Source organism: Theobroma cacao, chromosome 6 (assembly GCF_053813885.1).
Source record: "Theobroma cacao isolate CCN51 chromosome 6, ASM5381388v1, whole genome shotgun sequence".
NCBI lineage: Eukaryota > Viridiplantae > Streptophyta > Magnoliopsida > Malvales > Malvaceae > Theobroma > Theobroma cacao.
The window spans coordinates 26,305,834-26,333,707 of NC_142644.1; the positions used below are offsets into that span (position 1 = coordinate 26,305,834).

At 33.6% G+C, this 27,874-nt stretch overlaps 4 protein-coding genes across 4 annotated transcripts; 3 read left to right on the forward strand and 1 right to left on the reverse strand.

Annotated features, from left to right (window-relative positions):
• The first annotated feature begins 432 nt into the window (after positions 1-432).
• LOC148762233 (uncharacterized protein C23H3.12c-like) lies at positions 433-3,879 on the forward strand. Its single transcript, XM_088807617.1, is given in 8 exon segments — positions 433-494; positions 595-696; positions 1,366-1,413; positions 1,865-1,934; positions 2,059-2,136; positions 2,717-2,830; positions 2,832-2,852; positions 3,687-3,879. Coding segments are annotated over 8 exon segments (639 nt in total). The 3' UTR covers positions 3,831-3,879.
• Positions 3,880-5,376: 1,497 nt separating this feature from the next.
• Positions 5,377-9,340, forward strand: LOC18596326 (26S proteasome regulatory subunit 7A). Its single transcript, XM_007024731.3, has 10 exons — positions 5,377-5,563; positions 5,902-5,983; positions 6,755-6,846; positions 6,938-7,015; positions 7,159-7,220; positions 7,723-7,867; positions 8,005-8,223; positions 8,326-8,507; positions 8,723-8,898; positions 9,008-9,340. The coding sequence occupies exons 1-10, from the start codon at positions 5,477-5,479 to the stop codon at positions 9,163-9,165; spliced, it is 1,281 nt and encodes a 426-aa protein (XP_007024793.1). The 5' UTR covers positions 5,377-5,476; the 3' UTR covers positions 9,166-9,340.
• A 6,583-nt stretch (positions 9,341-15,923) lies between these two features.
• LOC18596327 (26S proteasome regulatory subunit 7A-like) lies at positions 15,924-19,770 on the forward strand. Its single transcript, XM_007024732.3, has 10 exons — positions 15,924-16,101; positions 16,485-16,566; positions 17,344-17,435; positions 17,531-17,608; positions 17,736-17,797; positions 18,076-18,220; positions 18,342-18,560; positions 18,666-18,847; positions 19,090-19,265; positions 19,403-19,770. The coding sequence occupies exons 1-10, from the start codon at positions 16,015-16,017 to the stop codon at positions 19,558-19,560; spliced, it is 1,281 nt and encodes a 426-aa protein (XP_007024794.1). The 5' UTR covers positions 15,924-16,014; the 3' UTR covers positions 19,561-19,770.
• Positions 19,771-20,052: 282 nt separating this feature from the next.
• SRF6 (STRUBBELIG-receptor family 6) lies at positions 20,053-27,755 on the reverse strand. The gene is made up of 16 exons (XM_018123056.2): positions 27,299-27,755; positions 25,611-25,743; positions 25,446-25,514; positions 25,294-25,359; positions 25,122-25,193; positions 24,951-25,022; positions 24,766-24,837; positions 24,619-24,684; positions 24,445-24,507; positions 24,043-24,350; positions 23,087-23,370; positions 22,458-22,729; positions 21,899-22,031; positions 21,028-21,167; positions 20,770-20,926; positions 20,053-20,485 (listed from the first exon to the last, which is right to left on the reverse strand). Exons 1-16 carry the CDS (start codon positions 27,399-27,401, stop codon positions 20,330-20,332), a joined length of 2,166 nt encoding a protein of 721 aa, XP_017978545.2. The 5' UTR covers positions 27,402-27,755; the 3' UTR covers positions 20,053-20,329.
• Positions 27,756-27,874: the final 119 nt, after the last annotated feature.

Below are 27,874 nucleotides of genomic sequence, written 5' to 3' on the forward strand. Positions count from 1 at the left end.
AGTACAATATAAAATTCGTTGGCTCTTTCAATAAAAAAATTTTCATGTTTTTGCAGTCTTCTCATAATAATCTATAACATATTTAAAAGGAAGCCTCAAAGGGACTTCCTCCTCTAACCACGTAGGGGGCACAGAAAAAAAAAAAAAGAAAAAATAGAGAAAAAAATAGATAGAAAGAGGCCCGTGTGTGCAACGCACGGGCCATAGTCTAGTAATAAATTAAAAGTAAACAAATATTTAACTACTATAATAGAATTTCAATAATGAATTAGCAATATGATTAGTACACCCTTTTGTTTTGTTCTTCTTTCTTTTTATGTTAAAAATGTTAAATGCTCTACCTTTTTATATCTGCATTTCATGCTTACTTTAACTTCAATGTGCATTAAAAAAGGGTGTTTCTGTTTGGTTTCTTTATGCTTTTTAATACACATGAATAAGGCTTGGATGGGTTTGGAAAAGGCGCCTGAGGGCAGTTTCAAAAACAAGCTACATGGGTATAACTTGAAAATCAAATATGCTTGGTGTTAATTGTTGGATTGGTTGGCGTTAGTTTATGCTGATTTTATTTTTTATTGATTGGTTTAATGTATGTGGGTTCGGAATGCGGCTTTTAGCTAGAGTTAAGCCAACTGAGATTTTATTGAAATCTATAACCAAGGAGGTTACTAATGTTCAGATTACATACCCCTCCAGGTGTTTTTTTTTTTTTTTTTGTTATCCTTTTGAATTGCTACAGGTTCTGTTTTGCATTTTTCAAATAGTTATTTCATAATCTTGCTAGTATTCTGGCATATTCAAATGTTCTATAGGATCCATGGTCTTTTTTTCCTTTCTATTCAGACAATATTCTATCTTTTACCTAGCTTTGACAACCAGTTCTGTGGTGTAGGAACCAAAATATGCTCAAGTATCAGAAGGCATTTTGTAAAATTTTGTACAAATTGGAATAGCTACCACGTTATTGGCATAACAGCTTATATCTATCAAATCTTTTGTAAAACGATGTGGATGGCTTTTTTATAAACAATCATTTGCCTATAGTTTAGTTGGTCCTGCTTTGTAATTTTTTTTATATTTTTTAGATGTTATCTAACATTTTTCTCTAAGTTAATCTTTTCTCAATATTTAAGAATGAACAATAGTAGGCATCATCCTTCTGTGATTTGTTCCTACGTTGAGATCTAGATGCATATTTCGCGTCTTCCATGGAAAAATTAACTTGCATGACAGACACCTGAGAACACCAGATTTCTGTCCACTATGGTCTGGAATTTTGAAGAACTTGTTAAATTATGTTGGTTTTGTGCATTTGATGTGATTCTGGATTGCTGGTTTGTTCCTAATACTTCTAACATTTTGCAGTTTAAATGCAAGGCTTGTTCGTCGAAGATTACGACAGATAGCCTTGACGTAATTGTTCTACCCCCTTTTCTATTTGCTTCTCTGATAAGATGGAGATTAGAAGGTAATTCCCATGTGCAAACTTATTATATTACAATGAAAGTGTAGTGCACAATGCTTGATTGTTTTCTATATTTTCAGAACGAACATGACCTTCTTTTTAGTTAAATAGTGGCAAAGGTCCTTTAACTTGGTATTTCTGAGGCATTACTGCTGCGTTATTTTGAGATTGCCCGTCTGCCTGATGTCTAAGGGCATAAGATTAGAGGAGTCTCTATACACTTTTATGCCTCTCTGGACAGTTATTGATATCTTGACATTTACCCGCAACAATCCAATAAAAAAAGGCTTTGGAGCTTTATTGTTGCGTTTAATTGCCTTTACATATTTGTATAGTGTACGAGTTCCTGTACTTAAGCAATATTAGTACTAAAAAAAATGACTGTCCTCTGATTTTCAGGGGTACTGTTATACACAGGAAATATTTGTATGGTTCAGTTTCATTGCTTCCACTGACTACTCCTTTTTCTGTATGTATTTGTTTTTTTCTTCTTATTCCATCATTTACTGTGTAATCTCTTTTGCCCCTTGAATCTTTTTTTTGTTCATTTTATTTTTGTCTCACATTCTCACTTAATCTTCTTTGGCCTGCAGGTTCTACCTCTACCTCTGCCTAACATCCCATTCTTTTGGGTCTTGTTTCGCACTTATTCACATTGGCGGGCTTTCCAGGTGGATTCAGTGTTCTTAGAGTTAGATACTTTGGGGTGGTTCAGAAGAGACAGTGGTTGAGGGATTTCTTTACATGCCTAATATTGGAAATGAATAGTTTAGCATAATAATCTTATTGTAGAAGCTGGTTCTTTATAGTAAAATTTAATTCTGTGTCAACCTGATGGGTGACATCACAGATCAGCTTCAGCTGCCTGGCCGTGATAAAGACACATTGTTGTGTAGACATTCAACTTGAGTCATATATGCAACCATAACTTGTTTTGCAAAGGATTAGATATTCACAAGTTTGCTTCAATTGTCACGTTGTTCCTTGTTACTGCTATTCTCACCACCTATGGATATGTCTATAAAGTGCTTTGCTTATTCTTAATTTTGCTTTCCACTTCTCATATGTGCATGCACATGCATGGTGTTTCTTACTTAAGGAACAGCAGAAGATCCTAGTTCCTTATCTAGCTGTATGAGAAAAAGGAGTTTGATGGCTGTAGTCACTATTTTTGAACCATTTACTTTATGTAATTCATTGGTATACGGTATCAGCATCCATCACCATTGGTTGTCTATGTTGACGTCGCAGGGAAGTGTGAAGCTTCTTCAGCTCGTCTCAGATCACTCCCAAGCTCAAAACTCAATTGTTTCAAATGGGAAGAGCAATGAATCTGGGCAGAATAAGTCCAAGTATGGAACCAAGGAGCCAGCAAGGTTGACAATGGGTAAGCTAATCTGGAACTAGTGGACATAACTGAGTTATATTTCTTATTTGTATATGATGTTAGTCATGAGTATTCCATGCCAACTTGTGCTTTGCTTTAACCTTAAATGGAGTATCATAGAATTTCGTTAGCTCACATTTGAATCTTGATCAGAGTGAAGAAGATTTTTTAACTGGTCATCAGCCAATTCCTCTTCCTCAGTTTCCATTCCTGTTTCATGTTCCTATGTTCTGTTCATGTGTTTTATTGTTATTATTTCAGATTTCTCAACTATATCTAGCAAAGCATCAAGAAAAATAAAAAGGAAGGTTCATTTTATATTTGCAAGATCTCATAATTAATTCTCCAACATCTAATGTCCCGGACCTATTGCTACCTTGTTTTTGCACTTTACGTTTATTGTTTTCTCAATTACCAGCAAAGTTATTTTTTTTCTTTGAAATGCTACCTGCAAAGTAAGTTTCATTGAGATTTTCATTTACTGACGATCAGTTTTTTAATTAGTGTTAATGATATTTACAATAAATTGATGTTTAAGAAGTCTAGTCAATATACATTTTGGTAATAACTTGGTATCATTTTCTCTATCGTTACTGAGATTTCTGAGTACCAATCATCACAACTTATCACAAGAATGCTGAGAATTCATTTGTTTTACTTAGGTTTTTCAAATCCCATATGGCATCTAACAAACACTATCTTATGATCGTTTGTGCTTTAGCTTGTAACTATTCTCAAATCTGAATGATTTAACTGAAGAACAACTTCGCTGACGCATTGTCCTCTCCACTGCTAATATTTGTTTATATTTTCCATTCTCAATTTAATGAATAGGTGTTGGAGCCATCGAAGAAATTGGAGCACATTGTTCGCCGGGGACTTGAAACTGGTAGCCTTAGTGAACATGCTACTTCAGATATATGCATGACCTTTAGCTTGAACAAGACAGATGTCTTAAAGTACAGAGATGTAGTGTAATTGGCATTTCTTTTTCCAATATGGAATATAACAATATGATTCCACTCAATCTTATGAGTAAATGCACTTATTATTAAGGTAAATATTCAAATGCAATATCATTGTTATTTTGAACATTTTTTTTTGTTAACGGGATTGAGATAAGAAGAATATAAATGGTATATCTAATGATGTAATTTTACTTTACAAAATGAATAGATTGAAACAAGTAGACCACCTACATTAATTTTTGAACTAAATTTTAAATTTCTTGCTTCTAGGAAAAATTAAACATATTATAATTTTAAATTTAAAAAGAAGTACAAATCAGAAATTCAAAATCACCATATTGGCATTTTGTATAATCTTGTTATGTTAATTGAAAAGGATGGTAAAGTCTTGTTCCAAATTTTCTTCAAATCAGATAGTTTAAAACAAGCAGTAATTCATTTGAAATGAAGGAAGGACTAATTCCTGTAGCTATTGAAGTAGGATTCCAAATTTGATATGAATCATATTAATAAATAGTTAAGAGTTAACTATGAACTAATTCCATATAAAATTGGTTGGTTCTTTCAATAGAAACATTTCATGATTATGCAGTCTTTTCATAATAATAAAGAATTAAAAGTAAACAAATATTTGACTACTATAATAGAATTCAAATAATGAATTCACATTATGATTAGCAATTCAAAAATTTAATATGTAAATTATAATACTTAAAAAGACTATATATATTTTTATATATTTTTTTTTTTGTGAAAAGAAAAAAACTTATATATATGTCATACACAGTCAGCTTAAAAAACAATTTTAGTTATTTTTTTACTTGTGTCTAGCTACTAAGAGTTTTCCCTCGCTTGTCTCGCAAGAAACAGCAAGAAGCCATGGCTCCTGCAGCACTGATCAATGACATGAGCAACCTAGATCGTATGTTTGAAGATGACATTGCTATCCTCAACAGCTATGTACGTTTCTTCATACTGCCTTCTGTTATATATATATATATATTGCAGCCTGCTTGTTATATCCCATTGCTCATAAAACCCTATGAAACACTCTATAGAATGCCCTTTCTGAATTTGTGGTGGAGTAGAACTTGATGTTTTTAAATCTTCTGTCATTTTCTTATTGATCGTGTTGGTCTATGCGTCTGCAGCTGTGATGCGTACAATTTGGCTTGTTTTATCTTTTTTTGGAACCGTTAATTGTTATTCAGACCTGACATTTTAGATATTTTGCATTTTTACATGGTATACAATTAGATTCTAATGTAATAAGGAATCCAATATTAGCCTCTGTCATCAAGAGTTTACCGAAAGTTTACTTTTAATAAATTTTTACTCGTTATTATCCTATGTAATCCAAGTAATAAGTAAAAATATTATTGTAAGAATTTGTTCATACTATCTATTCCGTATATATTTTATCGACATGTTAATTAATAGCTGAACAAACCATGCTAACCCAAATCCGACTAAGCAGGCCAACTTGCAGAGATAGTGGGCTCTCCGCCCAGCCCATCAGAAAAACTTTGAAATACCGTAATAACAAAAATCTTCTTATTTGTTTCATTTTTTGTTTTTAATCTCTTTCTACTGTCGTCAAACAAAGAGCTAGAAGAATTGTGAAGCTAAGCCTGCTTAGTACAACCAGATCGAGAAATGGCACCTGAACCAGAAGATGAGATCAAGGACGAGAAGAATCCCCGACCGCTTGACGAAGATGATATCGCCCTTCTCAAAACCTATGTAAATCACTTTCTCTCCTTTCGCCCTTTTTTTTTTCTTTTAACGAATCTTCGATTTCTTTGTTTCTTATTTAACATTTCATTTCAATTTTGAATTTTGAATTTTGAGATATTTGATTCTTTAATTTAGTATACAATCGGTTCTGCGCATGCTCACTAGATTAGCAGCCAATTTTTAGGGTTTAGATAGAAAAAAATGTTCAAAAGGACTTGCTGAAGTTGTTGCTCAGTTTTAACTGTCTACAACTTCCTCATAGACTTCTAGTAAATATTTGTTTTCATTTTCTTTCAATCTTGTAATAATTTTTCTTAATGTTATTATTATTATTTTGGGGCTAGGGATTGGGGCCTTATTCGACGAGCATAAAGAAAGTGGAAAAGGAAATTAAGGAAATGGCAAAGAAAGTGAATGATTTATGCGGTATGTTCCCCTTTTCCCGTGCTTTTGTTGCTATTTTCCGAAGCCATTGGTTGCTTTTTTGTTTTTTTTTTCTATTTGCATGTATTCTTTAGATTTTGCAGGTGAAAAGCCTATTTGTGAACTTTTGATTTTCTAAGTTGTTCTAAATAAAGAGCAGTATAACTGTTCCTTTTGCAGAATGTATGTTACTGCCCTAACCATTATTTGATGCTTTTTTTTTTTTTTTTTTCTGAACGGCATGCTGTATGATGCAATAGGATATAAATATTTGTATTGTATGTATCTTAACCACAAAAGAAACGGGGGGAAAAACAAATCAATGCGTATGGCATGTTAGTTTACACTATCATGTAAAAAATCTGCCTAAAGGGTTGTGTCAGTCAAGCATAAACTAGCTGCATAGGGGAACATTCAAAAAAGATACCTGCTTCTCCTTAAATTCCACATTAGGGATATCTGGATTCTGGCCAATTTTGATTATGAAAAGTTGCCCTTATCGCGTGGATTTTGATCATGAATACATTTCAGCAATCTCAGGTCTTCTCTTGATTGCCAGCTGCAAACATATGTTGATACATAGTATTACGTGAGTATGTTTAGCAGCTGTGGCTATCATACAATAGTAGTGAGTTATCTTCAATAATTCTATTTTCTAGTTAGTCATCCAAATTTGAATGTACAATTTATTTACCACTATTCACTAAGTTGTTGCACAATAGGTCTATACTTAACATATTCCTGTTTTATATGCTGGTGTACATTGTACAATAGGCATCAAGGAGTCAGACACTGGGTTAGCTGCTCCCAGTCAATGGGATCTTGTCTCTGATAAGCAAATGATGCAGGAAGAGCAACCACTTCAGGTATTGATTTTACTAAAGAGGGTTTTAAGAAATTTGTGCATTCATGTTACTTGTTTTTAGGCGTCAAGTATTGACTATATTGTTCATCCAGGTGGCAAGATGCACAAAGATAATTAATCCAAACACAGAAGATGCCAAATATGTTATCAATGTTAAGCAAATTGCTAAGGTATGTATTTTTAAATCCCTTTCTTCAATGTTTTTTTAATGGGATGATTTGACATATACTTTCTAAAGTTAAAATAGGTTCTTTGTCAGAAGAATGGACATTGAATTTTTTTTGTCTGATATGCATATGGGCTCTAACTGCAGTTTGTTGTTGGACTGGGTGACAAAGTTTCCCCTACTGATATAGAAGAAGGCATGCGTGTGGGGTAAGTTTTCAATTTGTTAAAGATTCAACTCGTGAATTCTTGTTATTGCATATGTTCATTTCCACAGTTACTCTTACACTTTGCCTAAAGTCTTATATCCTGTGAATAGCTTATTTCTTCGGCTGAAGTTGTATTGTTACCTTCATTTGTTGCCTTTGTAATTTTTTAGATAAATGTATATTTGCAATTCTCGGATAAAATTTGTGGAGTATTTGTTTGTTGCCACTATTAGGGAGCATATGGAGAACTCCAGAACCATGCCGACCAAGTATAACTATTTGGTGTATTTTACAATATATTCACCTCATTTTGTAGGATGGATAAGTTTGGATATTCGTTTTACAAAAAATGGCAGTAGCATTTGAATCCATGCTTTTATGATTTTTCACTTTTGCCTTTATTTTTCTTTATGGAAGCAAACCATGTTTTGACGCCCTTGTATTTTCTTGTTGTATATTTTGTATAAACTTCTTATTAGTTGACTTTCAATCTGCCTTTGAAGGGTTGATCGCAACAAATATCAGATACAGATTCCCTTGCCTCCAAAAATTGACCCAAGTGTGACCATGATGACGGTGGAGGAGAAGCCAGATGTGACATATAATGATGTTGGTGGATGTAAGGAACAGATTGAGAAGATGCGGGAAGTACGTATTGAACTTTCTTATGTTAATATGTACTGGCACACACATAGAAAACCTGAAGCCTTTCTCCTGATATTTATAGTAAGTTTGGATTAGAGACTAACATAACATGCATCGATTGATGACTTTTGTCTTTTTAGGTTGTTGAGCTACCTATGCTTCATCCTGAGAAATTTGTCAAGCTAGGGATTGATCCTCCTAAGGGTGTTCTTTGCTATGGTCCTCCTGGAACTGGTAAGACACTTCTTGCAAGAGCTGTTGCAAATAGAACTGATGCTTGCTTTATTCGTGTCATTGGAAGTGAGCTTGTTCAGAAATATGTTGGTGAAGGAGCAAGAATGGTTCGAGAACTGTTTCAGGTTATAACCTGCTAAATTTTGTTGTTTAAGTTTTCTCTTGAAGTTATTCTGTACTATCTTTTTCATTTTGCCATCACTGAACAAAGATATTATCCACCGCAGATGGCACGCTCAAAAAAAGCATGCATCGTGTTCTTTGATGAAGTTGATGCCATCGGTGGTGCACGTTTTGATGATGGTGTGGGTGGAGACAATGAGGTTCAACGTACAATGCTTGAAATCGTCAATCAGCTTGATGGCTTTGATGCTCGTGGAAACATCAAAGTCCTGATGGCAACAAACAGGTTGAAGTTGCTACCTATAATTACAACTCTCTATCTCTCTTCATACTCGTAATTCTGTTTTATGAAGCATTGCATCATCTTTTGCACCTTTAAGCCATCTCTACCAGGATCTGATCTTCACTGTAGGTTTTATTTTGATTAATTGTACAAGTATTTGAATGTGCACACGAGATGCTTATGAAATTCTTGTTCCTTTATTTTTGTGCAATTTTCAGGCCAGACACACTAGATCCTGCATTATTACGTCCTGGACGATTGGATCGTAAAGTCGAGTTTGGTCTTCCTGATTTGGAGAGTCGGACACAGATATTTAAAATTCATACAAGGACGATGAATTGTGAGCGTGATATCAGATTTGAGCTTTTAGCCCGGCTTTGCCCCAACTCCACCGGTAGGGTCTTCTTTCTGAAGTTTTTCTGTTTTTGGACGTGCTCTGATGGTCTTGTTTCATTTTTGTTCTATTCAATAGTGATTTTGAGATTTATGGTTTTTATTCACAGGAGCTGACATAAGAAGTGTGTGCACCGAGGCTGGAATGTATGCCATTCGAGCACGAAGAAAAACAGTGACAGAAAAAGATTTCCTTGATGCCGTGAACAAAGTAATCAAGGGATATCAAAAGTTTAGTGCAACGCCTAAATACATGGTTTACAACTAAGCCAGATTCTATTTCAACTCCCAACTCTTAAAGACATGTTTTTTATTCAAATCAAACGATATTTGATCCTTTAACGTTCGATGAACTGAATTGTATCTTCAGTTCTGGTCTGTTTTTTATGAATTTGTTCAAGTTGTTTTAATGGGAATTGAACATCTGCCGATACATTTTGATATTTCATGTTTTACTTTGAGGGTTTTTTTTTTGAGTGTAATGATTCTTACTAAAAAGCTACTATAGTCCTAGAAGAGTTAAAATATGACTCTAACTAGAAATTTTAGTATTAGAAAAACCTGAAGGAAGAAACAAATATACCATTCCTAACAGTATCGACTTTTTTACCTAGTTTTATTCGTCACAGTTGATAAAATGCTAATTGCTTAAATCGATAACTAGTACAGTAATTTCTTTTATTTAAGTTAGAATTTGGAGATGTTTGTTTTTCAAATTCAATATATAAAACCGGATTTATTTACGAAGTAAAATTAAAATTTTTTTAGAGATTTAAAATTAAATATTAAAAAAAATTTAAAAAATAAAACAATTTTTTTCTCTCTCCGACTCTCTAATCATTGTTCTTTTTTTTTTTTGTTTCTTTTTCTCTTATTTTTATCTCTTTCTAACTCCATTTTTTTTCTTCCATTAAAATTAAGTTTGATAAAATTATGCAAATAAGATAAAAAACGATTTCAAGGTGAAAAAAAAAAAAAAAACTATATGGGCTAAGTTTGAGGATGAAGGATGAACATTATAATGGTTTTGAAACTTGAGTAATAAATGTAGATTTATAATGAAATTATTTTTAGACTTGAATACTCAAACCAAAGAGTAGATTATTTTCGAACCTTGTAATTTGCTACGAACACAGGTAGTTAGCTAACCAAACTTTGTTTATTTCATCAGAAAAACAAAGAATTAGATGTGATCTTAACCACCTTCTTAATGTTTGCCTTGCCTTCAAACTTTTTCCCCTTTATTCAAAAGCCTTATTCTTTGAAGAAAAGAAACGATAAAACTTTTAATGGACCTTATAATTGTTCATCCTTCATTGTCAAACTTAATCCCATTAGTTTTTTTTTTTTCAAATTTTTAATTATCTTATTACTCTTGAAGTTGAAAATGATGGTGTTGGAGAAAGATACAAAAGAAGTACAAGAAAAGAACAATTGTGAGGGAGTTCAAGAAAAAATAATTTTTTTAAAAAAACTTTTAATATTTAATTTCAAGTCTTTAATTATTTTTAATATTATTTTTTAAATGAGGTGACAGTATTTAGTGAGTTGACAATGTATAGAAGCTAATACTATAGTGCATCATATATAAACCTATCAAATAAATTCTTTTCATTAACTATTTGACTAACTTCCGTTAGTTCAAGTAATAGTTGTCAATTTAATACCATGTAATCTAGCATGTGGTAGACAACATGCTCAAAAAAAAAAAAATAACTTAATTGTTGACCGGATGTTTTAATTACTAACTTGACTTTTAAATTCAAATATTTTAAAATAATTGATTTAGGGTTATAAAATAAAAACAATAACTTTACTATCTAAACAATTTAATCGGTTTCTAATCTACCTTTAGGTTCTTAACAAAATTTGATTGACATTTGCAAAATTAACAGGATTACTAAATTGGCCTGTATGAATTTTATGTTGAGTTGTTTATTCAGTTTTTGAGTTTTGGGTTTGGTTGTCCAATGATTTATGTACCTAAATCAGGGGGTCACAGCCAGCGTTCGAGTCTAGCAAGCAGAGCCAAGGAGACTTGAATAAGCCTCAGAAAAATCAACTTCATTCAACCACAAATAGAAAGCCGAAAGGCCTTACGACCGCAATATATGTATATATTCAAACTTGTCAACATTGCCTCTTGGCATAATTAATACAAACGTGTCCGACCATAATATTCACATAACCATATCTTGTCTAGCATAATGGGTTCATCCCGTACGACAGATTAACAAAGTCAACGGTACGCAGTGCTTACATAATATGAAACATAATAACATAAATTTTCGAAGAGGTGACCAAGTTTTTTACAACAAAATTTGAAAGCATAACAGGCACAGGCTCAAACTCAACGGAGTGGACTTGTCAAGTGGTAATGCCAACCAGATGCCAAAATGTCTATCTAGAAGACGATATCAGCTACTCAAATCCTGCAATCTATTTATCTGCACCATACAACTATTAATTAGGATGAGTCTTTTATAACTCAGTGAGTAAGAGTGAAAAAAAAACAAGCAAATTATGGAAGAGTTTTTATAAATAGATGGTTACAGAAACATAAAACATAAGACATTAAGATATATTGAAACAGTACATCTCAAATCCAAGGGGTTATTTGACAGTTGTCCTAATACATTCCTATCCTATCAAATCCTAGCAGCTCTAAAATTTCAATCTAAAGCTTCAAATAGCAAGATAATCCATTCTTATCTCAGATAATCTCACTTAGATTCATCAAACCTTCCAAAACTTCAGCACCTAAGTACAAAACCACATTTCTCTTAATGTAGAATAAAATTCAAAGAAAACAATTGGTAGATCTCTTTCAAAGGTAGGAATACTTACTCTAGCCGGTTCATTTCCCCCTTAAATCCACCCCTTTTTCCTACCTAGAAGCAGCCACGGGACCGAGCTTGGAAGGGGCTTCGGGTTGGAGAAGAGAATAAACAGGGCATTCAACCCAAAGCCCTTTATTTTTTGCAATATTACATGCATCTATCGATAGATGCATTAAAACTATCAATAGAAAGCACCCAAAATGCTCCCCAACACTCATTGCCTTGTATCTATCGTTAGATTGAGTGAATCTATTGATAGTTTTTGTCCAAACACTTCAAATTTCCAACATCTCTAGGCTTCTCACTCCATTTTTAAATCTCCTACTCATCTCCCACTTCACCAACACCTCAAATCAACCATATAACTCAAAATTTAATAGATATGCTCAACATATAAGTCCAAAGTTCCAATTAAACTTCAAACCGCACAAATCATCAATCATGTTTCAAAATTTTTGACTAAGGGTCATGGTTCATATTTTCTTATACTAAGCATATGCATAATACCATAAAGAAATGCTCAAATATGCCAGAAAAATTTAGAGTCATAACCACTAAGACATTACACGTATCGTTACATAGTTTATATCAAAGTTGGGGGTATTACAATTTAGATGGGTTTGGGTGTGATACGGGTAACGGGAATCCAAATTGTATTTTTTACCATCAAAATGGAAACAAAAGAAATTAAAATTATCAATAAATTGCAAAATTACGTCCTTTTATAATTGTTTGTATCTTATCCATTTTAATTTTGATTAAGTAAGAAAATGAAAATCCAATTGATAATAGAATTTTGAAAAACTTATAAGTTATAAATTTCTTGCAAATTTGTAAGTGATTTTTTAAAATATTATATTAAAAGTGTTGGGAGGATTTAGAAATTTTCTAATACAAAAATTATTAAATAAAATTAGAAATCGTTTAATTTAAGATTTTTTTTTAAAAAATAAAGTAGATTAATGATAAAAACGATAGGATAATATGAAAAAAATTTCTTATAAAAGAAAAAATTTAAGGAAGAATGAAAAACATAAAGGTCAAAATAATCAAAAGACAAAAAATGAAAGAGATTAAATGAATGTTATTTCATAAAATATCAAATCAATCAGAAGATCGGAAGAAAAAAAGGTAAATGATATGTTATTTCATAGATGGTAGTTGAAAATTTTTCAATGATAAAATTTCATGATAATTTGTAATAACATTTTTTCTGGAAAATATGGTAAAGAGATATATGTTTAAAGGGTCCTGTTGAAAGAATTCAAAAAAAATTCTTGTAAAAAGATTAATTTTTAAATACTTATAAAGATCAAAATAATACAAAGAAAATAAAAGTACAAATTATGGAATCAATGAAAAATAAAATTGTGATATATAATTAAATAATTAATTAAAATTGATTATTTGAAAGGGAGGAGAAACCTAATGAATTTTTCTTCATTCTGCAATTAATATGAAATTTTCTCATTAATTTTTGTCAATTACCATTAAACAATTACCCGACTGCACAGCATGGGTACACAATTGACAATTGTTTAAATAAGTTTTTATTTTATTTTTGTCTTCAATCAAACACCAAATAAGTTTTTATAATTAATAATTAATTAATTGTCATTAGTCAAAATAGCAATTGTCATTTTATATTATATGGCAATGACGTGTAAAGTAAAAAATATCACATGTTCAAATCAACATATTATGTCACTATTTATTGTAACATGTTAATATGTCATTTTAACATCACATGACATAAAATGATAAGTCGCATTTTGACTTACGATAATTAATTAATAATTAGTTATAAGAGTTTATTTTATTTAAAAAATATATAAAAATTTGAGTAAACATAATAAAATAATAAAAACTTATTAAATTTTTCTTAATAGTTTAAGAGTTTTTTTTTAAGTATTATGTTGATTGATAACTAGTCTAGTAATTCATTTATTCAAGTTATAATTTCAAGTTATTAAAATGTTTTGGGTTTTGAATTCAATATTTAAAATTGTTGCATCAAGTATGAAAGTTAAATAAATTGAGGATATGTTTATTTCGTTTTTTAAATAGCACATAAAGTTTGTCCTTAGGAAAAAGAAGAAAAAAAAAATCTGGCCACCTCGATGTGAAATTTGGAGTTATCACCAATTTTTGTTTGGTTAAGTGTGATTGATTACCTTATTAAATCTATCTTTTTTAACAAGATCTTAAATTTAACTTAAATTCATTAAAAAATATACGGTTTGGTCTAACATAAGGAAATGGAGTAAAGATTATGATTACGCGTGGGAAAGAATTAGTACCTTGTGACGCTTATTTGAAGAACGTTACCAATTAACTATATGTTATCCTATTTTAGCCTTAATTTTGAATTCTTGATTTCATTTCTATTTCCCTTAATCATTAATTACTTGTTTCATCTTTTCTTTTTGTCTTTTCCTCCCGTTTTTACCTATTATTTGCATATTGAAGATGTTCCTAAGTCCTCTCGGCATTCTAATGAGACTTAAGAAAATTCTCCACATCTCGGGAGTGTTCAAGGATACATGCTTATCCTCTCGAATAATTCCACCATTAGATTTATTAAATATTTGATATGTGTGATTTTTTGTTTTTTTATATGTTTTATTTTCATTATTATTTTTTGTCGACGCATGAATGAAACCTTGTGTCGGAAAGCTTCTTTAGACGAAATATAAGAGGTTTTCCTCACCTACAAAATTCCTCGATAAACTTATCTTTACGAGTCTCTCGAGAAAGCCACATCATCGGGTATTATCATTCATATCCCGGTTCAATATTTTGAATACACATAATATGATAATGGAATGAATGATGTGAATTCCGATTTGATTAAACAACAAATGAAAACCTTTTATTATTTTAAAAGATTTCCTAGACACTTTCATCATTATGATAGAATTTGAAAATGTTTTCTCACCTCGAAAGTTTCTCGAAAAGGCTTATCTTTACAAGTTTTTTAAGAAAGTCCCATCATCAAGGTTGTAATTTGTTCACATAAATATTATGTAGAGTGATGCAAATTCTGGTTTTATTAAATAACAAATGGAAACCTTTTTGAAAACATTTCCTACACTCTCCCATCATTTTGGTGGAATTTGAGAATGCCTTTTCATATAGAAAGTTCTTCTTGAAAACTTATCTTTACAAGTTTCTCAAAAAAGTCCCATTGTGAGGGCTTTCAATCTATTTGCAAAAGATATGTTGTCAATTGATGCAAATTCTTCACTTATTTAAGAATCAAATGAAAATGTTTTGTTGAAAACATCTCCTCAATCCTCTCATCATTTTGGTGGAACTCAAGAATGCTTTTTCATTTAAAGAATTCTTCGAGAAAACTTATATTTACAAGTTTCTTAGGAAAGTCTTATCATCGAGGTTGTCATTTGTTCACAAATTTATACACTCAAAATGAATGCAATGATTAATGAATGGATGTTGATGATGCATAATGAGCAAAATATTTATTAGTTATTATTACTTTTAAATAATAATATGTATTAGCTTCATAACTTATTATTTAATTTACTCTTATATTTTTTTAACCTTTTTTAAATAATTAAATTTTAATTTTTTATTTTTTACTTAAAAAATAATTACTAGAATTCAAGATATTGAAACACAAAATTAAAACTCTCCTATCATTCTAGTAGAGCCCAAATCAAAATCCCTCAATTAGGAAAATTAACTTAGAATTGTGACTTTCCACATTATGAATAAAAATTCAGCCATAGGCTTTATTCAAATAAATATTTTGTTATTTTTAATTCCCAATTTTATTGTTTACTATATTTTAATGCCATTTCATTATTATATACTATCTTGATTTAATAATTTTCTATATTTTTCTAAGATTTAATAAAATATTATTTTTTATCATGCATATTTATCTGCATATATATATTTTTTATGTACTAATCCATTTTAATTTGTTCCTACACAAACCACACTAAAAATTACTAAAAAATATAAACATATAAACCGAACAAAGAAAGAGCCCATTCCTCGTAGGCCTTGCTAGAGCCCAGAACCTTCTGGAGTTGGCTTAATACCGCTAGAGATGGACCTCTACACCTTGGGCTGCTTGGAGGGCTGAAGCCCATTTCCATGTCCTTTTCAAAACGAATTGCTTTTCTGGGAGGATCTCAACTATAAATAGCCCAACAGAGCCAAATGAAAATAAAGTCACTCATTCTCTTCTTGTCGCACAAGAAAATCGAAACTAACTGCAAAGGACAGATCGATTGCTCGATCAAAATATGGTGGCTCAACCAGAGGATGATCCGATGGCGGAGAAGAATCCAAAGCCTTTGGATGAAGACGATATCGCGTTATTGAAAACTTATGTACGTTCCAGGAGAAATTCTTTCTTTCTTTTTTGTTTTTTGTTTTTAACAAAAGCACTCCCTCTCTTTCTCTGCTATTTATTTTACATTGAACGTTAATTTTGGATTTTTTTTAATTCGGCTCTAGTTTCGTTGATTTTGCTCGTGTTTTAGCTAGGATTTAACCGTGGAATATAGTTCCGTCAGTAAAGGCTGTAACTTCCTGGATTCTATACAATGTGTTGTTCCCTTGTACTCACAAAGATTAAAACTAATTTTGCGGTTTATATAAACATTAACTCATAAGTGCGAGCTTGCCTGCTTTGTGAAACGACTATCTTTGGAAAACCCTAAAAAGTATATATATTTTATGGCATGTCTAAACTTTTCCTTATTTTTGGCAGGGTTTAGGTCCATATTCTAATAGCATCAAGAAAGCGGAAAAAGAAATCAAAGAGATGGCCAAAAAGGTCAATGACCTTTGTGGTATGTTCAACTTCATTTTTCCTTCTTTTGGATCCCCTATGTGTGCATGAGCTTTCATCTTTGTGCTACCGTTCAGACATGAATTATTTAAACATCAACCTTGAGAGGATAAAAAGTTATGCATGTATTGAGCTGAAAAGGATACTTGCTTTTATTTTATCTTTTGAAGATGATTTTGTGGTACATGTTATAGTCCATGTTTATATTACGAATTTTCTCAAACAAAAACAAAGGAAAAGTAAATTTATATCTATATGCGACCCAACATGCCTGGAGGATAACGCAATATGAACAGGATGCGATGCATGGTTGCATTTAGTTTCCCTAAAGTTTGCATGATAATACCAAAAGTTCTGGATTTGCTTTAAAGTTTAGTACAGTCTGCTATTATAGTTATGATGGACGAAAATGTTTGTTCCTGGAATTCTTACCCATCACAATCTGCTGGTAAATTGGACTGAAGACAGTTTGCTTTGTTGCTTGCTTTGTAACATCAACTGATAGCAGCAACATTACCACTCTGATTTTGTAGTTTTTTGGGGTCATGTTAGATGATGTTTAGCAGCTGATAGTCTCCTACCAATCATTATTGACTTTTTGTACATTTTTATTAAATATTCCCCTGAATTTGGTAATACTGTTTATTTGTTTCTTTATTTTTACTATTGGCTAACTTTTTGCTATAATAATTGGCATCTTTTAGTTTCTATTGCATGTTTCTATTGTTATTAACATATAAATCATCTTAAGTTCTGTCATGTCTAATGTCCAAAATAGGTATCAAAGAATCAGACACTGGGTTAGCTGCACCCAGTCAATGGGATCTTGTATCAGATAAGCAAATGATGCAAGAGGAGCAACCTCTCCAGGTATTAGTTCTTTCTTTCTTCTAAAAGGGAGTTTAGACAAAAATTTTGTATTTGCAGTTCAAGTTTCTTGAGCACTGACTGTTTTCATCACCTAGGTTGCAAGATGCACAAAAATAATCAATCCAAACACAGAGGATGCTAAATATGTTATTAATGTAAAGCAAATTGCTAAGGTATGTAGTTGAGTTGTTAAATTGTTTTGTGTTCTTGTCTTGTTGGTGGCCTAAAATCGGTCCTTTGTCACAAGAAATAGAATTTGAATTTCAAATATATAGCGTGAATGTGTGTTATGAAGTGCAGTTTGTTGTGGGGCTGGGTGACAAAGTTTCCCCCACTGACATAGAAGAAGGCATGCGGGTGGGGTAAGTTTCCTATTTATTAAAAGATTTCTCTGTTAATTCCTGTTACTTTCATACTTTGGATCGAGTTTTATTCCCATTGAAATTATTATTATTTTTTTGTTTTCTTTTGAAGTCTTTTTAAATCCGTATAATATGTGGACTATTTGTGTGTTGCTGAGATACTATTGGGAGTCCATGCTTTAATTACTTTTTATTTTTTAGGTTTTCTTATCTTTTTGTCTTAATCACCCTGTTTGCTTTTGTGTATTAATCGTGTGCAATCATGTTCTGCATTGCAGGGTGGATCGCAATAAATATCAGATACAGATTCCCTTACCTCCAAAAATTGATCCAAGTGTGACCATGATGACTGTGGAGGAGAAGCCTGATGTCACCTATAATGATGTTGGTGGATGCAAGGAGCAGATTGAAAAGATGCGAGAGGTATGTTGTTGGTTATATATGTTTATATGTAGAATCTCAATCCCTTTGCTGCTGTATTAGCAACATAAAATAACAAATTAGTTGGTAGTTGTTCGTGTAACATTTGATTTTGTTTATTTAGGTTGTTGAGCTGCCCATGCTACATCCTGAGAAATTTGTTAAGCTTGGGATTGATCCACCTAAAGGTGTTCTCTGTTATGGTCCTCCTGGAACTGGTAAGACCCTTCTAGCGAGGGCTGTGGCAAATAGAACAGATGCTTGCTTCATCCGTGTTATTGGAAGTGAGCTTGTTCAGAAATACGTTGGTGAGGGAGCTAGGATGGTGCGGGAACTTTTCCAGGTTATTACCTGCTACATTTCAATGATTCATGTTTTCTCCCGCAACTATTCTTTTACTGTTTTTTTGGTCCTCTCCTATTTTCTAACAAGATGTTACCTGTTGCAGATGGCACGTTCCAAAAAAGCATGTATTGTGTTCTTTGATGAAGTTGATGCTATTGGGGGTGCACGTTTTGATGATGGTGTCGGTGGAGATAATGAGGTGCAGCGAACAATGCTTGAGATTGTCAATCAGCTTGATGGGTTTGATGCCCGTGGAAATATCAAAGTTCTGATGGCAACTAACAGGTTACATATTCTGCCTTTACTCTCTTAGCTCACTGTATATTCTTTTCTATTTTGCAATAAATTGCAGCATGTATAAAACCCTGTGAAACCACTGTAGAATGCCCTTCTGAATTTGTTGTGCAGTAGAACTTGAAGTTTTGAACTTTTCTGTTTTTTTCATATTGATTGTGTTGGTCTTTTTGTCTGCATGAGTGATGCTTGAAATGTAGCTTGTTTTAACTCTTTTGGGCACCGTTATCCAGGCCTGACACCCTGGATCCTGCACTTTTACGTCCCGGACGATTGGACCGCAAGGTTGAGTTTGGTCTTCCTGATATGGAGAGCCGGACTCAAATCTTCAAAATCCATACAAGAACTATGAATTGTGAAAGGGACATTAGATTTGAACTTCTTGCTCGACTTTGTCCTAATTCTACAGGTCGAGTTTCATCTTCCTAGACCTTGTTTTATGTTCTTGAATCTGATGTGCTGTATTTATTTTCTTTTCTATTCTTTTTCTGTTAAATAATTTGTTTTATTTAGGATTATTCTGGGACTTAATGGTTTCTTTTGCAGGTGCTGACATAAGGAGTGTCTGCACAGAGGCTGGAATGTTTGCAATACGAGCAAGAAGGAAGACGGCAACTGAAAAAGATTTTCTGGATGCTGTAAACAAAGTCATCAAGGGTTACCAGAAGTTTAGTGCAACTCCAAAATATATGGTATACAATTAAGTTGAAAGCCGAAAGGGACGTTTTTATTCCCAAATTATGTTTAAAGGGGAATGCCGTTGGTCAATACCAGACTTTGAAAGCAAAGTTTTAGTTGCATTAATACATTTATAAAAGGAAAAAAAATGTTTGCAATATTTCATTGGGTTTTTTTATAAAATTGTTGTGCTCCTGCTTCATAAATAAAATTCCTTAAAAGAGTTGTTGATGAAATTAGATTATAGAAATGGTTAGTTACATTAGCTAGCTTATTTAAAAAAAAATGCTATTAGAGTTTAAAGGTTCAATTGCTTTATCATCTTAACATAATTTATGGAGCAGCACCGAAAAATAAAAATCTCGCACCCTAAATTTCCCCAAAGTCCCGTTCATTAGAAGAGATGTTGGCTTTTAATGTAATTAAACATTACTGAGAGTATTCAAATACCCCATCCACCATATACTAATCTTTGAAATTGAAAATTAAGGGACAAATTACCATAGCTACAAAGGAAGTGAGAACTGAGGGAATTATTATGTGTCTTATTATTGTAAAGAGAATTAAAAGAAACACCAAAGTTCAACATATACAGAACGGTGAAAGAATTTTAATTAAATGGGTGCCACCGATTGGACCATATTGCAACATATTACAAAGCGCAGGGCTGACTTGAAACTGACGCTAAAGTTAGGGGGTATAGTAATAATATTACAATCAAACGAAAACTTTTAACATGATTACAATCTCAAGTCCTCGTCACCAAAACAGTCTTAGCAGGACTACTGCAGCCATTTAAGACATGTAGTCGTCATGTGCATCAGGGTTGTCGGTTCGCTGAGATGCTCCTTGGTCCGTCCCAATTGTTCTCTTACTCATGTTAGCTCGCTGCACTAGTCGAACCAATGCTTGAACCACTTCTGACATAGGTGGTCGAAACTCAGGCTCCGGCTGCCCCAAAGAAATAATTAAAAGAATCAGTTTAATACTACAGCAGTGTACTGTTCTACAAGTTCTTGCTCTGTCCATATGGTTTACAATCCGGGACTCTTACGTACCAGTTTATATCTACAATATATCTTTCTCTTTCCATATGTTGGAAAATTTTGACAACTACATGAGCCATTAAGGTGGCCCCCTTAACACCATGCTTATGCCAATTCATTGAAGATTTAAGGTAGATGAAACAAGAAAAAGGTCATAAAGTGTCTTCCTTTTTTCAACCAAGACATTACCTGGACACAAAGAGCAATCACATCTGCAAAACGCGAGAGAGATTTAACGGGGTAAAGCCCTTTAAGTGCTGGGTCAACCATCTTAGATAGAGCATCAATGTCATGGAGCTGAGGTGTTGCCCATCGAACCAAAGATTGCTCAAGTCTTGGCCTTGTGCTGTTAAAAACACTCAAATACTAGTTAGAATTCTGGTGAACTAACAGGATGCCAATACACTGAATGATGGAATACCCAATTCTTTATAGATGATTCCTCACCTATCAAATGGCTTACGTCCAGTGAGAAGTTCCAACATAACCACTCCAAAACTGTAAACATCACTCTTAAGAGAGTACAGACCAGACATAGCAACCTCAGGTGCACTGTATCCAGACCCTACATCATCACGATTTAGTACCTGCACATGAGAAGGAGACAGTTTCAGTATGTACTTAAGCAACTAGTCCAACACTAAGGTACTTTGACCATGGTCAATAGGTCATTGAAGGGTTCTTTATATTTCTGTTTCCCTGCATTCATCAGTCACTTTCAGCATCACATAAGTGCCACGGAAAACCCTTTGGCACTTCAGCAAACATTGTTTGTCATATCCAGAGGCATAAATGATATTGTTCATAGGTCAAGCAACTCAGGCTTGAAAAACTTGAATTAGTGTCACAGAATGAAAAAACTTTTGCATGTGAGATATTGTGAGGAAGCACAGAAACTAGCCATTTGAACATTTTTCTTACTGTTGCTACATTTGTGGTGAAAGAATGTTTAGATGAACTCTACTGATTGTAAGATTAACTTGGAACAGGATATAAAGATGCAAAAGTCAAAGATAGTATTAGTCAGTCTCATCCTTTGACAAATGCCAATTAACATAGGCAAGTACTCACAAAAGAGACAAGACAATTCAAAATATAAATGACGTACAACATGGTTGTGCAGTGCTAGTGGGAAACTTAATAACTAACATCAAAGGAAGTTACTAGTTCATGCGCACCCAAGCATTTGGCTTATTGGTTGGTGCATTATCCCCCTACCTAAAGAGCAGGGTTTGAATCCCCCCTCCCCCAATTATATAAAAAAAAAAAGTTACTAGTTCATGCAATAACAGTAAATTCTAGGATGCACAAAATTCACCTGATCTGCATCTGGAATAAAGGTTGCCAAGCCCGAGTCTGAAAGGTGAGGATTGAGCTCAGCATCAAGTAAGATGTTGGCTGACTTGATATTTTTATGAACAATAGATGGTGAGCAAACTTCATGCAGGTACCTGGAAAAAACCTTCTAATGAATTCCAAGTAGCCATTTGACAATAGATAATAACCACTGCAAGTATGCAAGCCCAGCTCCTGGTTCACTTAGTCCAATACATTTCTACCCTATAGCACATATCCAATCTTAACAAAAATTTGGAGATCCTAATAGTCAAAAGATACGCTACTAGCATCTTAAAAATAGTTTTTTTTTTTTTTAAATTTAGTATCTTAAAATAGTTAATTCTCAATTACAATCAATTGGCTATTACTAGCAAATTAGTAAATTGTTTCAAGTAAAAGATGCAAATGCCAAAACACCCCACATTCCAAAAGATGACCAAAGGGGAGAGTAAAAGATATTGGGGGTAGAGTGCTCAGTGTTAGATGTTTACAAGGAAAAAAAGCGAAGGTTGTTGTCCATTATTTAGTTATCAACTTACTCTAATGCACGTGCAGTCCCCAGAGCAATTTTAACACGAGAGTTCCAAATCAACGGCTTGCTGTACTCATCTGATACATGGAGAAAGTCATGCAGTGAGCCATTTTTGTGGAACTCATAGACAAGCAGGTGCTGTCCATGCTCTGAACAATAGCCAACCAGCTCTGTTACATTTGTGTGATGCAACTGGGAGATATTTGAAACTATCTCTATAAAATCATCAGATATTTCACTGGGAAGAGCTGATGAATCTATTTTCTTCACAGCAAGAACCTACGACAGTACAAAACAAGTTTACCAGTTAGGTGAGTGCTGTGTAGAACACATTTAAAGCACTTAAGGCAAGTAACTGACAAACTTTGAACCAAAAACTAGGCAGATCAACAACATTGGCATCTGCAGCAGTAATTGCAAGAAAGGGAGATGTCTTTTTGAAGATAATCATGTAACACACATGAAGGTCACAGCTAGGAAAAGCGAGGCAAATGTAAATTAAATATATGCTGATGACGAGAATATTTCTCAGGTTAGAGCATGAATTAAAACAGAAGTCACAATAAAAATTTAAGCACAGATCATGCTCCATTTATTTTGACATGACTAATGCATTTAACAGGCAGGAGTGTCTACCTTGCCATCATCAAATTGAGCTCGATAAACACGTCCAAAACACCCTTCACCAAGAAGATTTTCAACACTGAAACTGCCTGTAGCCATCTGGAGGTCTGCTATTGAATATGATGTAACATTTGTAGGGGCTGGGACAGCTTTCTTAACAACAACGGGCTTTTTAGAAAAGTCTTCTTCATCAAATGATTTGTGGCGGTCGATGGGAGGGGGTCGAAGGTTTATTGAAGCAGGTGTATCAAAGGTCTTGGTGTCAATTGAAGAGGAAGACTGAATGGATTTCATTTCTGCAATACAATTTTAGGTAAGAGAAACAGATAGTTTGATGAAGAGAAGTAAAAAAGTATACAAAGCCAAAAGATTTTAGAGGAGAAAAGGAGTTAACATAGACTGTGAAGAAAGCAAAGTAATGCTGTACAATTTAGGGAAAGTGCAGAATTATCCTAATTCCCCCAGCCCCTTCCCCTACACCACCCCAACCCCCCTCCCCCCCCTCGCCCCCCTCTCCCCGCGAAAGAAAAAAAAGAAATGAAAAGAAAGACAACCAAAAGTCATCAGAGTCTCCTATTGGCTAAGATTTAGTTTCATTTATGATACCATTAAGAGATGGAGCAAAATGCTTAAATTCACAAGAGAATTTGCATATGAAGATAAGAAGAAATGCCCACGAAATCACAGAGTCAAGAATGGATTTTTCACTGAAGCTTATATTCTTGTAATCTACTGAAATTTTTACTTTATCAGTTCCTAAATGTTCTTCAGATATCTAATAACTACAAGAACAAGTTTATAGCTGTTTGCTGCTAAAAATAAAAGACACTCATAAAATCTCTTCACTAAGAAATCCAATACAGTAGCATTACAAGCAACATGAAGCAAACAATAAAGATATATTTATGGTGACACTCAACTGGCCAGTGTGCCAGTGTGCAGAATTGCAGATAGACTATGAGTGTTACCTTGCACTTCGTTAGAAGCAAGAGGAGCAAAGGGTTCATTATCAAGCTTTTCAATATCTGAGGATGACCTCTTGGATCTTCTTTTCACCAGAAAGAATGCTACTATAGCCCCAACAATCAGGATGGAAATCACTATTCCTGCTATGCCTCCACCTCCAATGCCTGATTTGCTACTGCCACCACCAGAACCACCATCCGATGGGGAACTATTGCTACCAGATTTGTGATTTCTGTTGTTTCTAGTGGCAGGAGGGGTACCAGGTGGAGGTGGGGGAGCAGGTCCCGAGCTCCATGAGTTTCCGTCCTTCCTGTCATGAAGATTACTCAGATTGAAATAGCAAAGAACTTTCTTTGATAACAAAATAGAAATCACAGCACTTGTTAATGCAGTCAAATGCTTACTGCAAATTGATACTTTTCAACTGATCAGGTATCCAGCCAGTAAAACGGTTATTTGAAACATACCTGTGAGACATAAAAGCAGCTATCACAAATGGCAGGATAACAGGGTCAATTACATTATAAGAAAACAATATGATGCTCTAGCCTTTTTAAACAGATATACTGGTTACCCACAGATTATCAAGGGGAAGATTGGCAAGGACATCAATAGTGCCTGTAAACTGGTTGTTTTGCAAATACCTGCATAAGGGTAGATAAAACATATGACGAAAATCCACCAAATATACTTGTTCTGCAAAAGATTTTTCCTATAACACTTACATAGAGTTCACACTAGAGAGATTTTTAAAACTCTCAGGGAGATCACCAGTAAGAGCATTGAAAGAGAGATCCCTGCAGCAAGGAATAGAGGTAACTGTTAACTTATTCTTTTAGTTAAATAGGCTAAAAGACAGGCATCTATGAAAAACTATGTAACGTGATTGGTGGCAGGAAGAACATCTTACAATGTGGAGAGGGAAGAAAGTGGTGCAAACATGTCATTCAATTGGTTCTGCAACTGGTTATGACCAAGATTTCTGCATTTCCAGAAATGGAAAAGAAAAAAGAAAAAAGTATAAGGGTTTAAATTTCTATGGACCTTGTGTCAAGTAATTAATGATTGGAACATTACTCACAGGTATTGAAGAGAAGGCATGTCATGGAAGACATAAGGGACGCTTCCAGTAAATTGATTAAATGCAAGGTTTCTGCATATAAAAGAACATTATATTATACATAAATCACTATAAAAATCAGAAATGAAACAGTAGCAGTAGGAAAGGAAACAAATGCACATATGAAGCATACAATTGCTGCAAGTTCGGAGGAAGATTATATGGTATTTCGCCTGCAATATTGTTTTGGCTCATGTCCCTGCAGATTTTGTCAAATATCGGTATGAAGATAATCAAATGAATATAGAAAAAATCAACCCACTATAAAAGATTATAGATTCTTACAGTTCCTTCAATGATGTCAAACTTTGAAGGTTGTAAATTGACCCAGAAAGTCCAAGATTCGACAGTTTACTGGTAAAAAGGACAATAGAAGAACATACTATAGTTAGCATCAGCATGATGTAGGACAACACATCTCAAAGGCAAATAGGGAACGAAGGAGATCACATTTCAGTGACACGTTGGCCCGAACAAGTAACACCTTTCCAGGACTGCCCACATGGATCACCATTGCTAGAGGTCCATCCTGTTAGCTGCTGTGGTGAATTTAAACTGCTGAACATACCCCCTAGAGCTGAAGCTGCATATCAAACATCCACAAATAGGATGAGTAACCCAGGGAAAATTTTCAATTACATGTCTTAAATTATTCCCACTTCTCTGTTGCAAAATTCCATGGAAAATAGTAGATTATAGTCACTCATACATTAGTGTGTGCTTCAATGCACATAATTTGTGTATTTAACAAATTTATCTTGTTAGTATATAGATGTTTATCTATCCAGTAAGTGACATAGCTCTTCCACAAAGAATAAATTATTAATGAGTAAAATAAGTAGTCAGAAACAATTTGGTTAGGAATATTGGATTCACAACAAAACGGGGAAATCTGAAAAAGGATCAATATTCAAGCAGAAAAATGCTATTTCTTTGAAGAATGTCAAAAAAAAAAAAACAGTGCAGCCAGAGAGGAAAGACCATTTTGCAATTTAAATAAATTCTTCTCCTGAGTAGACACTGAAAGAAGAAAAAAGGTAAATATGTGAATCCAATCCATTACTCAAATGTTTCTCTTCCACCATTTTGGGACATCGATTTTGACAGCTGCAGTGGTAAAACATCATCACTAATTTGACCATCAGGAGAAAGAGATTTTATTGGTATCTCTCTGTGAAAGCCTTGCTCTCATCAAAATAATTTGAAATATTAAGTTTTGGGTCTAATTTACACTCACTATGCATATAGTCTACAAAGAGATAAAACCTTGTTAATCATTGTGATTCCAATAGGCAGTCATGAGTGCCAGGGATTTTGAAGTTAATCTCTAAGGGAATCATTTTAATTGCTGATATAGGTTAGGCAAGTTATAGACTCCCATTCAGGTAGTCTTAGCAAACATGAGTAGTTGTCTCTCCTGACATACAAAAGCTATTCTCAGTCTTGATAATCCAGTCTTAACACAGAAACAATTGAGCTAATGCTATATCCAGGCATCATTGCTTTGAAACCAGCTAAATGTCCAAGTTCGATCCTTCCATTCACTAGCAATGCTGATAAATAAGAGTATAAGCCAACCATATTGAACGGCACCAAGCTGGAATTCCCACCGTAGTAGACCTCATACTTGGGTTACTGCAGGATACCCTCCCATCTGACACTCCAATGTTATGAGCAATGACTCCACAAGACGAACAACAAATCCTGTTGATACCCAGGAAAAGCAGTGGGGAGAAAGATTGCACTTGGTCTAATTACCAGCATTCAGCGAAGACCTTAAATCACTAATTCAAAAGATCATAAATTTGTCCAGTAATCCATATCCTAGATATGAATTAAAATGACAACAAAAAAACCAAACTTTCCTCATCTTTGAACTTATCTCCATAATCTACAAGAACCCACCTTTGGAAAGCAAGGTCAAAACTTTATAAACAAAACTAAAAAAAGTTCAAAACTCGAAAGGGAATGCGATCAAGGAAGTCTATTTTAAGCCACAAGCAGCTCAAAGCAGATAACATAACAGAAAGCCAACCAAAAAGCGACACCAAAGATTACAGATTTGGCAAGAAAAAGTAAGCACATGCAGAATCCAAAATCTAAAACAGAATAAGGCAGAAAAGCAAAGTAAGACTAACCATCTCCTTGATCTGTAGCACCATTGGCACATCTGGGCTTAAACCCCAAAATGCAGACTGTGAACAGCAGCAAAACCAAACCTTTTCTCCAATTCTTCCTCATCTCTCTCCAAACTGATCACCACCCAGAACCAGAACTGGCTTTGGTCTAAGGCTGTCTTGGACCCTTTTTCTTATTCTTCCGCTTTTATAATAATACAATAATTTTCTTTGTGGGACAAATTTTAGACTTGTTTAGCCATAACCAAGTAAAAGCTGGCAGGCACGATTTGCCAGAAGAATCCAAAGCCACAGGAAAGCTTATATTTTTACATTGCCTATGGCTATAACATTATCATTAACATTAATAGTGGTATTTATGTAGACATCACAAATTCCCATTTTTTGTATTTTGGTTTTTGTTTTTCCTTTCTGTTTTTCATGTGACTGACACTGTTAAAAAAAATGCAAAAAAGTAAAGAGATGCTTACGCTTTTGGTAGGTGTTCTGGCTTTGCTAAATACTCGTTCTTTCCTTTAAAATGTTATGCAATACTAATAAAATAAGAGCCGTAGCTTTCACAAGGCTTATGACACG

Excerpts from the sequence above, each read along its gene's own strand:
- LOC18596327 (XM_007024732.3), top strand. The coding sequence starts at position 16,015 with ATGGTGGCTCAACCAGAGGATGATCCGATGGCGGAGAAGAATCCAAAG. Across the intron at positions 17,798-18,075 it reads GAAGAAGGCATGCGGGTGGG|GGTGGATCGCAATAAATATC; the intron begins GTAAGTTTCCTA and ends TCTGCATTGCAG. Across the intron at positions 19,266-19,402 it reads ACTTTGTCCTAATTCTACAG|GTGCTGACATAAGGAGTGTC; the intron begins GTCGAGTTTCAT and ends TTTCTTTTGCAG.
- SRF6 (XM_018123056.2), bottom strand. The coding sequence starts at position 27,401 with ATGAGGAAGAATTGGAGAAAAGGTTTGGTTTTGCTGCTGTTCACAGTC. Across the intron at positions 24,508-24,618 it reads AATCTTCCCCTTGATAATCT|GTATGTTTCAAATAACCGTT; the intron begins GTGGGTAACCAG and ends TATGTCTCACAG. Across the intron at positions 21,168-21,898 it reads TTATTCCAGATGCAGATCAG|GTACTAAATCGTGATGATGT; the intron begins GTGAATTTTGTG and ends TCTCATGTGCAG.
- LOC18596326 (XM_007024731.3), top strand. The coding sequence starts at position 5,477 with ATGGCACCTGAACCAGAAGATGAGATCAAGGACGAGAAGAATCCCCGA. Across the intron at positions 5,984-6,754 it reads GAAAGTGAATGATTTATGCG|GCATCAAGGAGTCAGACACT; the intron begins GTATGTTCCCCT and ends ATTGTACAATAG. Across the intron at positions 8,224-8,325 it reads TGGTTCGAGAACTGTTTCAG|ATGGCACGCTCAAAAAAAGC; the intron begins GTTATAACCTGC and ends TATCCACCGCAG.